The 12,446-nt window shown below is 37.6% G+C and overlaps 1 protein-coding gene across 1 annotated transcript; it reads left to right on the plus strand.

Moving 5' to 3' along the window:
* Window positions 1-10,866: 10,866 nt before the first annotated feature.
* Window positions 10,867-12,145, plus strand: LOC307159463 (uncharacterized protein). The gene is made up of 2 exons (XM_079872865.1): window positions 10,867-11,378; window positions 11,472-12,145. The coding sequence occupies exons 1-2, from the start codon at window positions 10,910-10,912 to the stop codon at window positions 12,023-12,025; spliced, it is 1,023 nt and encodes a 340-aa protein (XP_079728991.1). The 5' UTR covers window positions 10,867-10,909; the 3' UTR covers window positions 12,026-12,145.
* The last annotated feature ends 301 nt before the right edge of the window (window positions 12,146-12,446 follow it).

Below are 12,446 nucleotides of genomic sequence, written 5' to 3' on the forward strand. Positions count from 1 at the left end.
TACGCATCCAGAATCTTTAGTGTGTCCAACAGCATGAAAAAAACAAACAAGCTCTTAGGCCCATCCAAATTATAAGCTAGAACTTTTTTATTTATTTAAGTAAATTATGAAGTACAAGGAACTACAAGAGTGAGACATTTACATCCACATTTGAATAAACTGCACTTCCATGGCTAGATATATTCTAATAGGAGCTTTAAAAACAAGAAGGACAGTACAAGATATATACATCTTTTCTGGGGGGAGGAACTGAATTTACAACAGAAGTTTGTTTGCTTTTGGCAGGTGCTTTATTTGGGTCTATATTTACAAGAAGGCATAGAACATCAGACTGAACACTGAACATTGAAAAAAAAGTTTTATTCAGTTTCTAAAACAGTTACTCCCACATCGAAATGAAGTTGCTCCTGATGTAAATTAAGCATAACAAAACTTGTGGTAAAAAAAGAAGTCATGTACTTGATTGATCTTGACATCCAATTTTCACAGTATAAATGGTTATTTATATGAAAATATAAATCTGCCTTTATAGGAAGGGATCCTTCGCATGGGGATCATCTTATTTGGGGGTCCTAAGCATCATAAAGTCTCTGTTCAAAACAAATCTGGTTGAATAAAATGTACAGAGGCAGTCTATAAGACTAATTGATCACAGTTGTGTTTCCTAAATACATATTCCCGGCAACCGAGGAGCTTTAAAAAAGTAAAATCTTAGAATTTATTACCTGTGATTTCTGCTACTAAATAACATTTATTGCTCATGGTTGTGAAATATAAAAATGTTGCACGATAAAGCTAATTTGTGGACTCGTTGAAAGCAAGAACACCCTTATTTAATGATATAGATGTAGTGCACAACAAAACCAAAAAGAAAGCATAGATGCATAAATAGATGTCTTTTTTTTTTCTTCTTCTTTTTTAAGACATGATGATACTAATTCTTTAAATAACATTTCATAATGTTTTATTTAAAATTGATCAGAATTTATATTGCTAAAAAAGACTACTTATCAGCTCAAAAGTCAACCAAAACTGAAGACTCAGCCACGGGACAAATTTCACAGTGATGTGGGGCAGATTTTAGAGGATGTGTCCTCAGGCCAATAAAGAACCAGCAATTCATGCCCATTAAAGAACCACTGCATCAATGAGACCCTTACAAAAACGTTTATTCAAGTGTGCTATTATTAGTATATTTCTTGTAAACTAAAAAATAAGGAAGTACACTTTCAGTCTATGTACTTCTCAGAAATATATGTATATTTAGAAATATACTTAACATACTCTTAAGGCGAGACACTACAGGTGAATAGGGTAAAATTGTTAACTTACAGATATCACCATCAAACTTTACCAGTTGATTACTCACATGAATAGGAGAAAAAAATGCATTGCAAGTTTTCTGTAATTTTATTGTTAAATATGCTAATGAGGCTATATCTAATTAAATATGCGCTAATTTGCATATATTTTGAAGTGGCGAATCTGACCATTGAAAAAAACAAGGTTCAAAATTATTTTTGCATTTTGTTGATATATTCAATGTAAAGACATGTTCAGAGGGGATTATGAATATACCCTTTTGTTACCCTGTAAATCAGAAAATACTGGCAATAGCCTTAAAAAATTGATTTCCGCCCTATTTTTAGGCATAAAATGTCATATAAATCAGGCCAAGAATGATATATCAACAAATCCCTCTGAACAAATCTTCACAATATAGTTAGGAATACAACTGTAAAGTTTGGTGTATGTAGGTGCTACAGAAGTGGAAAATCGTCACTAGGAGTGCAAGAAAAAACTCATTTTGAGAAAACGGCCTTTAAAGATTTTTATGGCAAAATTCCACTAATTTCTATTGAAAGCCATGAATTACAGACCAAATATGCTTTAGGTCCAAGTAAAATCCATGTATCACACTGTTTAACATCCAAAACTCATTATTGCTTCATCCATCACTGATCATAACATCCAAAACAACACATCAACAGTCCATCACACAGGTGGAATGGAAAAACTAAATACCGGCTGTATCACAGTCCCTCAGGCAGATAGCCTACATTTAGCTGTCAGTGGAGCTGCTGTACCCTCTAGAACTTCCAGCTTCTTTTCTGGTGCTAACTTTGGGAAGTTTTATTCTTTTGGCTATTTGTCCAAGGTGTAAATCACTTAGTGATGATGATACTTTTTCCCAGTGAAGGAGGAAGTGCATCTCTGTCTGACCCAGTTGGTGGAGCCTGTATTTAGTCAGGATCCGTCTCTTCTTCTCTGACAGTGTGCAGATACTCTGTCAAATAACAATTTAGTCTACTTTGTTTGCTTTCTCCAATGTTCTAAATATTGATATTTTGAATGATTCATAATTAGTTTTGTCCTGTTGAGTTGTTTTGAACCAGTGCTGAAGGGAGCCTGGTTGGTTAGCTTCACCATCAGCTGACTGAGGGCACTGTTTTCAGGATTTGGCTCGTGGGTTTTGAGTGCTTTGAAATGTAATGTGTCTTTTTGACTTACATTTAGATGTGTTCAAAATGTTACAGCTTGTTCGTAACGCATCGACACCGACACACTATGTCAGGGTTCTCATTGCGCGGCTCGCGAGCCTCGTGCGGCCCGCCAATAAGCTTTAATTTGTGGCTCGCATGGCTGTAAAAAATACGGCGATATCATGCAGCCAGTCACTACAGATATTTCTTAAAAACCTTAAAAAATAAGTAGGGCTATAACATAACCCATTACAAACTCAAAGTGTCAGCTATATTACAAATAATTTCGATCGGATTAAAAGAGGTGGTTTATCGAGAGAACATGTAAATACTTGATCGATTGAGAACCGAAACTGAAAGGACGACGTATGGCTCTCCGACTTTGTCCTATCAGTGCGGCTCTCATGAAAAAAATTGTGAAGACCCATGCACTATGTGATGGCATTTCATAATCTTTTGTCTTTGTTGGTAATCCCTTGTGTCTTCTAGCTAATGACAACTGTTTTCGGCTTCTCTGAGAGAATTTTACACGCATATCTTTCGACATTTTGAACTACCGCGGAAATATCAGAGCGCGTCACGTGATGATTCTGGACGAATCACGTTGTCAGAAATTGGCATCAGCCAATGAGATTGCGCATTTCGAGTTAAATCGCCTGTTTTACTTGCATGATTGGTTGCTGATAGACAGGAAATGACCATGTTTGGATCCGACAGCATTGTACAGAAAAGAGAGAGCTTTCCAACGGTGTATTTTATGATGGGGTAGAGACAGCGATCGCGGAGCAGCGGGATGATTTAGAACGCCAACTTTTGATGAATTTAGGCGAAATCTGCACACTCAAACAGACAAAGTGTAGTAAAATAAAGACCTAAATGTGTATTTTGGGCTTTTTTTCAGCACAAGTCTGAAATAATACATGTTATTGAAGACAAATAACCCAAAATCTCAAAATTGACCAGTGAAAAAAAAACGATGTTTTTGCCTGCCGTGTCTCGCCTTAAGTAAACTTGACTTATTATACTGACAGAAAATTCGAAGTGCATTTGGCCTGTACTTCTTTTGATCGAGATATAGGCAACTTAAAGTATTCTAAGTTACTCTTTTGATTGAGTGACATACTAAATACTTTCTTCACACAGTTTTACACACTGTATTATAAACATGGCATCCAATACAGTTTTTAAAATATTGATTTATAAAGAAAACAGATATAAAATTATGGACTACAAAACTAATTTATTACATAGGACTATATATATTTATAATAAATGTGTTGTGTAGTCCACTGGTAGTGTACATAGGAATTTACTTTTCTCTTTACCCAGGATTGACGTTTTTGTTTTTGTTTTTTGCATACGGAAATTTCGAGATGGTGCTCGATGCAGAGCCAAATGGGAGGAGCTAGAGCTCGAGCTCCCCCTTTTCTGGAGCTCCAGCTCCACCTCGCTATGTTTAGTGAGTGGGGATTCGCTGCAGCGTAAAATGGGAGGAGCTAGAGCTCTAGATCTAATCCTCACCGAGGATCTAATCCCTCGCTGGATATAGCCTAGTGGACAGAACATGATGCGCTATCAAGCCTGTTAATGTTAGTGCGTGATAGAGTTCAACCGTGATAAAAAGACAAGTTTGTTTTGATGCGCAAGATGTTGGCATACATAATATTGTATTTCTCTAATATTTGTCATGATTGATTAATTATTTATCGTTTCTGTGACAAACGCGTAAACACTTAATAAGACCATTGCGCACACTATGAGTGTGTTTTTCTAAAAACTGTTGAAACTTTGTTTCTATGTATTATTTTCTCTTTATTACGATGAACAGTTTCGTTGTTTTCCTCACTTTTTAAAGCCGATTTGTACAAAAGCGTCTGCTATATGATTATGTAAATTACTAGACTTAAAAGGCAATGTGAAAGCTTACTATCTGTGCACCTATCTGTTTTTTGTCCACTGCATTAACGTGTGTGTTATTTGTGAATTAATCTAAATCATCTGATTAATTTATGAAATAAAAATAATAAGACTAGGTTACCTAATCTGCCCTTTTTGTACGTAAATGTAAAAGGCTACTCCAACAGGCCAGTTGTATTTTTTTTTTGTTATATTGTAAATTTAAATGGAATATTGACTGTAATTTTGGATAGACCTTGATAGGCTATGCATTACGCTATTTTAATGAAATGGAAACAAGCAGTCCAGTACTCTAAAAACCAGCCATGTGACTTCCCACACTAAAGGAAAAACAAGATAACAAAATGTGCTATGAGATTATCCACTCCAACCAAATTTGGGAGAAGATAATTTAAAAGTCACTTGCTCCACTCTCCCACAAGTGTTGATATGGATTTATTTGTTTCTATTAGCCTAAATTAGCAAAATGTTCATCTAACATAAAATTAATCCTAAATCTAGATAAAATGTTATAAGATAAAAAAACAAAACAAACATAAGTATATCCCAAGAACACAACACTTTTTTTCCACACAACATTTTTGGTATAATAAGAAAAAATAATACATTTTATGAATATATTTCAAGAACACACTTCACATAACATTGTAATATTTTACAAAACTCAATCAATTTATTTTCATAGTACCCCCACTGGTAGATTCAAGTTCAATTTGATTTTATTTATGCAGCACATTTTACAACAGCCACTGACTGACCTAAGTGCTTTACAGAACTACAAAATTAAAAGAGAATAATACTTGCATAACAGCACAACACAGATAAGTGCAGCAAAGCTAAGAGCAGCCTAGGAGTAGCAAAAACATTATCGGACTTAAAATATATTCACACCTGCCTTGTTTGGTTCGATTGAATCGAACTCTAGTTCGTTTCCCCCTTGGTGCGGACCTTTTGGGCCGGTGTGAATACAGCAATCGAACTCGGGTGCGGACCAAACAATCGAACCGAGACCCAGCTGAAGAGGTGGTCTCGGTACGGTTCCAAACGAACTCTGGTACGGTTCGTTTACGGTGTGAACATGAACCGACCCAACTGCAGAAAACTGCGTCTTTTTATTTGACTGCTCTTATGAGGATACTTAACAAAACGGACATTTTGGCATAATGTTGTCTTATTATACAGACATCCCAAGTCTCCCGGAAGTTCCGGGAGTCTCCCACATCTCGATAGCGGCTCCCTGATTCCCGCAAATCAGTTAAAATCTCCGCGAATCTAGAGAGAGCGAGCGAGCAAGAGCGCGCGCACGGCAGAGAGAGGGAGCGAGAGACCTTGCGTGTGTGTGTGCGCTAGTGTGCCTCACGAAGCGCATGTAACGAACGACCCAAGCAATCAATTGTAAGGGCGGGCGGGCTTTTATCTATACCATATAGTTTCTTCATATTGCGTTTGTAGAGAATAACACCAAATCAGTAAAATAACAATACATTACGAAATATCTCCATGCTGAGCCTGTTTGTGCACTTCCTGCTTTTCCCTGCTTGAGAATTCCTGTCCAATAAATGGACGACCTTGGCACACGTGTGGTTTTGTTTACACATTTTGGTTCACTTGCAAAAAGAGCAGTGTGAAAGCGAACCGTACCAAACAAAAAAAAATCAACATTCTATTTGGTCCGGACCAAAGCAACCCAGATAGCACACTTCTATTTTATGTGATATTTACAACTGGAAGACGTATTTTTAAGAGTGTTTGCTCATCTGCAATACATCTATAGGACGTTTCCTGTCAGATGTCAAATAGACGTTTAGAAGATGTCTTTAAGATGTAATGATTTAGAATGTATGTTAAACTGACATCTTCTAAACGTCTATTTGACATCTGACAGGAAACGTCCTATAGACGTATTGCAGATGAGCAAACACTCTTAAAAATACGTCTTCCAGATGTAAATATCACATCAAATAGAAGTGTGCTATCTGGGAAGTGAACTATCGGACTTTCCTGGTGTGAATACAAAACAGAACTTATCAATAATAAAACAGAGATGGCAGTGTCAGACTCCGGTAAAAGGGAAGGTTTCAGGCGTCATTTATATGTGGAAATAAATCTGATATGAATTGGATGTGCATTTTGGACCTGCCATTTAAGCGGACAGATCGTACATTCTGTCAATGCGAGTCGTACGTCATTAAAAATGTGTCTTTTTATAACTGTTTGCGGTACAGATATCTATAACAAATGAAACAACTCTTGTTGACTAACAGAGTATTAATTTTGTTCATTTGTGTTAAATAAAAATCGATCTGGCGCTGAAATATGTTGCTTTTGAAATCATGCTGAGTGTTCGTAGTCGCTGCTGCTGTCAATTTAGTGACAAGCAGTTTCTCTAAATAACGCTGCCTAGCATAATTATTTAGTCTCTCCCGATAGAGCTCGTTTCCCTACGCTTCCTCCTAATCCATATCTTTATCTTGGCCTCACTGTAGAAGTAACCATGCTAACTGAGCTATAGATTGTGAAATTAAACATTTCTCGTTGTTAGTGTGCTTTTTTAGTTAGTTTAGATCAGGTGTCACCAACCCTGCTCCTGGAGGGCTACTGTCCTGCAGACTTTAGGTCCAACCCTGTTCCAACACACCTGCCTGTAATTATCAAGCAACCCTGAACAGCTTGATTAGCTGGTCCAGGTGTGTTTGATTGGGGTTGGAGCTGAAATCTGCAGGACTGTAGCCCTCCAGGAGCAGGGTTGGTGACACCTGGTTTAGATAATAGCATAGCATACAGCTAACGTTATCCGATGATCGTGCTATGAGCATTACCTGAGCTTATACTGCACTGATACTGCCTTACCGTATTCACAGCAATTCGTAATGCAATTATAATTATGTCATTATTTTTATAGCAATAATCAGCGCAATATGTTACAAGTACACTTTTATTTATTAAAAGAGCCATAAAATAATGTTTATTTGTGTATATTAGCCTACTATTTTTCTTATTAACAGTTTAGACAAGAACAGATTTAGATCAGGCATACTACTGGGGTCCTACGCCCGGACTCATCTCACCGAAGTGACCGGATTATTCACCACACCTGAAATCAAGCGCTCAATTACCCCCCTGATTGAATCACTGCTGCTAGTAGAAACGACGCTGCCTGCGGGTAAAATCGCTTTTAATTCATGTAAATTCCGCTGCTATTTTGTAGAAATTAGGAGAGTAGCTTTTTTAGTACTCAAAACGTCCTTTCTTAATCTTTTCTCACGTAACGGGATGTTCGCTGTCTAGGTATAGTAGGGGAACTCCCACTGCCAACGCTACAAGTTCAGTCAGGCAAATTAAGAAAGATCACGGCTTTAGTCAACATGTAGGCCTATTTTAAATAAACTAAATAAACTAATATGTAGATTGTGTAAAATTTTTAAATGTTGTGTTTTTATTTTTTAGTTCAAAATTAGTTACAAATAAAAGAAAATAATCTGTAATACCATACATTAGCCACTAGATGTCTGTATAGCCCTTTACATAAATATATATTAAGGCCTGTGTGTATATTTTGAAAATATTGTACACTGGACCAAATTCTTAATAAATAAAAGTTTTTTAATTTTAAAAAAAATAATATTTCTTCTTGCTTGACTTTATTTATATACGTGACCTTGAAGTAATCCAAAAGTAATCAGTTACATTACTTTCATATTATAGTACTTGGATTACGTTACTGAATACTTTTTTTATGAAGTAATTTGTAACTGTAACGGAATACATTTTTAAAGTAACCCTCCCAAGCCTGTTGATAAGCGAGCGCAAGTTGCAGCAGCCGCGAGGACAGTGAATGTGCAGGCAGCCAGTCGTAAAGGAGTGATTGATTGGTCGTGGCACTGTGTGCAAAAAAAATAAAATAATTCGGCCTAATGTCTGATGTCGGGTTACACAAAGCAAATCATCTACACAATTATTTAGTTTTCTTATTTAATGACCGACAATTTAGTTGAACAAGTGTCTATGGGGTGTCACTCAGAGATATGATGTCTATCATATAATATGTCTATGATGTCTATGGTGTCACTACTCGAGAGATCAGGTAAACCCCATAGACACTTGTTCAATGGTTCGCTGCTGGAGGGCGATGATCAGCATGATCACACGAAATTAGTATAATTAAAAGTAATAATAGTAATAGTCTCTTAACAACAGACACCATTAATAGTCAGACATCAGCGTGTGGCGAATCGAACGGCGTTTGAAAAGCTTCGTTTCTCCCATCAATAACAAAACGAGATTAATACCAGTGAAGATACCAGTTAACTGCCAGTGAACAAAGCTTTAAAAAACTTGTAAAAGTAACACACAAAAAAGAGTGCCTTAGTTCTTTAATATGGCTAGTGCTAATGTTGAAAACAGATTATTCGTATAACATCAGAATCGGTATATGGCCACTAAGGGGTAAATTAATCCTAATTGTGTTTTTTTTGTAAAACTCAATTTTTTTGGTAATTTCTCAGGGTGAGTTATTTTTAAGACAGTGGGAAAACTTAATTATGCCACTAGATGGCGACAAGTGAGTGTCTTTTTGACCAGTGCAAGTGAGTGACTTTTTTTGTGCCTTTTTGACATTTAATACCAAGGATGCATTTATTTTATCAAAAATACTGTGAAACAGTAATATGTAAAATGTTGTTACAACTTAAAATAACTTATTTTTTCCTGTTTTAAAATACTTTAAAACGTAATTTATTCCTGTGGTGGCAAAACTTGGAAAACAATTACACCGCTAGATGGCGACAAGTGAGTGTCTTTTGAGTGTTATTTACAGTTTTTTAAAATTTTATTTTTTTAAAATGCTTATATACAATTTCTGAAACTATGGCTCCTTTTCTCAAAACTCCACACACAAAACATCACACACTAATGCAAAAGCAAACACTTCATTCAAAACTATTTTAACTCTTCTAAAAATGGTGTTTTTGCATAGTAACTCTACACACAAACCGTTATACACACCGAACTACACATGGATATGACAAATCAAATGTAAAACACTACTATCTTGTGTCTTTTGCTTGTTCAGTGTGCAGTCGAGCACACAGGAGTTTGTCACGGCACTCACACATACATATGTGTGCACAAATACATTGTATACACAGTATGTATGCACAGTTGATTATCTTTACCGTTATTATACAGAAACGAATCAACACAGAACACACTTGAGCTGTATAATGACACTATTGGCTTGTTAGAGCTGCTTTACAGCAGAATTTGAAAAGATTTGAAACAATTTGTATTGCATCTCTCAGGTTATCCTGACTATGTATTGCTCCGGTCCCATTACTTTTTCAAATAAGTTTAGACAGGGATTGGTGGGCCCTATTGCTCATTTTTAGTCATATTCTACATAACATGTACTTTCTCCCCTTTGATTTAACCATCAACATTGGCATCACTCTGATGGATTTATTAACAAAACCCATGGCCACATTAAGCTTCCCAGATAAAAATCCGCTTGTCGGAGAAAGTGTTAACAACTGTCTATGGACTTTTAAGTTAAGCTAACCTAGCTAGTTATTTTTAGTGTTGGCGTTTTATTCAATTTTAATACATGAATGTAATCTGCAAATGCGATGGACATCGGTTATGCTCTTCAAAGTGATAGAAAAACATACAAAAGACCTGAACCGGAAGCGGTGCAACTTGTTTGACCTGAATACGGAAGTATGTTGCACATAACCCCCGCTGATCCTGACGTCAGATCAAATCTTTCTAGTGGCTGTTCTGAGTTTTGTGATTTTTAGACGTTTCACAGTGTTTTCACTGCCACAGTTGTTCTGAAAAGAGTTTCCTGGTCTCTGAGCCTATTGTGCGAGAAACGCGGATATCAAATGTAATCTTGAGCAATAGACCATGTGCAAAAGAAGCCTGTCAGGACCCCAAGGGATGTGGTTTAGTGGTTGCAAGTTGATAAACCCCTTATTCTACTCACTTATAACAAATGTGACTGTAAATGTGATATAATCTGAGCTGTAGACCATGCAAAAGAAGCCTGTCTCTACTAGCTGTGAAAGGATAGGACGTCCCGGTGGGACACAGAGAGGAGCTCTTTGTCTCGTGTTAAACGCCCTCCCCCACAGACGGGCGAAGTCCTGCGCATTCTGCGGGGGAGGGCGTGTAACGTGAGACAAAGAGCGTCTCTGCGTCACACCGAAATGTCCTATCACAGCTAGTAGAGACAGGCTTCCTTTGCATATGGTCTAGAGAGCTCTACGGTAAACCTATACAAAAACTGCTGATTTGAAAATAACATGGTTTTTATAGGTTTGCAGGCTCATATCACCATGATTTACAGTCCCATTTGACATAAGTGAGTAGAATAAGTGGTTTATCCACTTGCCACCACTGAAGCACATACCTAGGGGTCCTGGCTATAAATAGCTCTCCTCGATTCTCTCAGTTCGTGCTTGCTTCGGCAGCACATATACTAAAATTGGAACGATACAGAGAAGATTAGCATGGCCCCTGCGCAAAAGACCCGCGCCAATCTTCTCTGTAGGCCCCCTTGCGGCCCCCTGCGCACCTGGGCCCCACCCATTCACCTGAGTATAAATGTTGTGGCCCCACTGTGTGATATGTTGACCAGTTTGATTCAGTGTCTTGATAGAGCATCACTGATCTTGAAAAAAATGCCTAGGAAACAAGGATGGCCTCCAGTCCTCCCCAGACAGGAGAGGGAACGGAGGGAGAAACTTCTACGGAGGTTGGAGTCAGACTTCGCTAACACTGTACAGCGTGTCAGCAAGGCAGAAGCCTTAAAAAAGAGTGAAAAGTTTTCCAAACCTCACTGGCCTCCTGTAATATCTTCAGAGGAAAAAGAGAGGAGGAGGCTGTTCCGAAAAAGCCTGGAGAAACCGTCATCTCCTCCAGCCTCCCCATCCACGAGCCAGCAGTGGCCTCCACAAATGAAAACTGTGAAAGTGTCAGGTAAGATCTTTAAGCTATAAATGTAAAACAATGAATTCATATCAAATACAACCATTGTCTAAAATAACTTTTTTTTTTATTTGTCTTTTACAGTTCCTTCATGCGCGTCGCTGGCTGTGCTCCCTCCTCCATCAACTGTGGCTGCGGTGGCCCTTAAACGGGTGCCGAGGGCCACAGCCTGGAGGAGGAAGAAGAGGGCTGAAGAAGACCTCAAGGCCTTAAAGCAGGGCAGAGCCACGGCCCGGAGAAAGGATCCAACAGTGTTTCCTTGCAGTCTGTGTGGGAAGCCTAAGCGATTGGAGTTTGGGCACAGCTCCTTCCGTGGGCAAAGCTTCTGTGCCACTTCTTCTGGCAAGACAGTATCGCAATGGCTGTCTGAGAAGAGAAGAATTGCAGCTGCAGACAATGTGGCTGATGTGCCCAGGACAACGGCCTGGAGGAGAAAGAAAAAGGAAGAGGCGATTTCCCTAGGCCTGCCGCAGAAAAGACCGAAAAAGTGCACGCCAATAACTTGTAGCCTGTGCCGGCAACCCAAAACGAAGGAATATGGACATTCACGATATTCTGGAAAAGCCTTTTGCAGTGCGCACGAAGGCAAAAGTGTGGAACTGTGGTTGGCAGAGCAACGGGCTCTTGCTCGTAAATGAAGGCCTTTAAGGTTTTATCTTTAATTTGGTTTGCTTGAAAATATTTGCTTGTAAAATTTGGTTGTATTTTTAAAATTCTATTGTGAACTATTTAATGAAACAAATAAACATTTTATTGTCTATTCATTGCCTTTCTGTTGTTTCTGCTGTTAATTTGTTTTAATATTTGCATTTAGTATTTTGTTTACATTTTATATTTTTTCATAGTTCTAGTGTGATTAGTCTATTTAATAAATAAACACACACACAGACAGACACACACACACACCAAAAAAACTGACTGTTTGACTCTGAGATGTCTAACTCCATTACATATAAATAGATTACTATTATAAAATAAATGTAATAATCTATTTTAAAAAAATAGATAAAAAAAACAATTTAGGAGAATTTACATTTCTGACTTTCATTAAGGCAGATA

The sequence above is a fragment of the Squalius cephalus genome, assembly GCF_949319135.1.
Source record: "Squalius cephalus genome assembly, chromosome: 5".
NCBI lineage: Eukaryota > Metazoa > Chordata > Actinopteri > Cypriniformes > Leuciscidae > Squalius > Squalius cephalus.

Excerpts from the sequence above, each read along its gene's own strand:
- LOC307159463 (XM_079872865.1), top strand. The coding sequence starts at position 10,910 with ATGGCCCCTGCGCAAAAGACCCGCGCCAATCTTCTCTGTAGGCCCCCT. Across the intron at positions 11,379-11,471 it reads GAAAACTGTGAAAGTGTCAG|TTCCTTCATGCGCGTCGCTG; the intron begins GTAAGATCTTTA and ends TGTCTTTTACAG.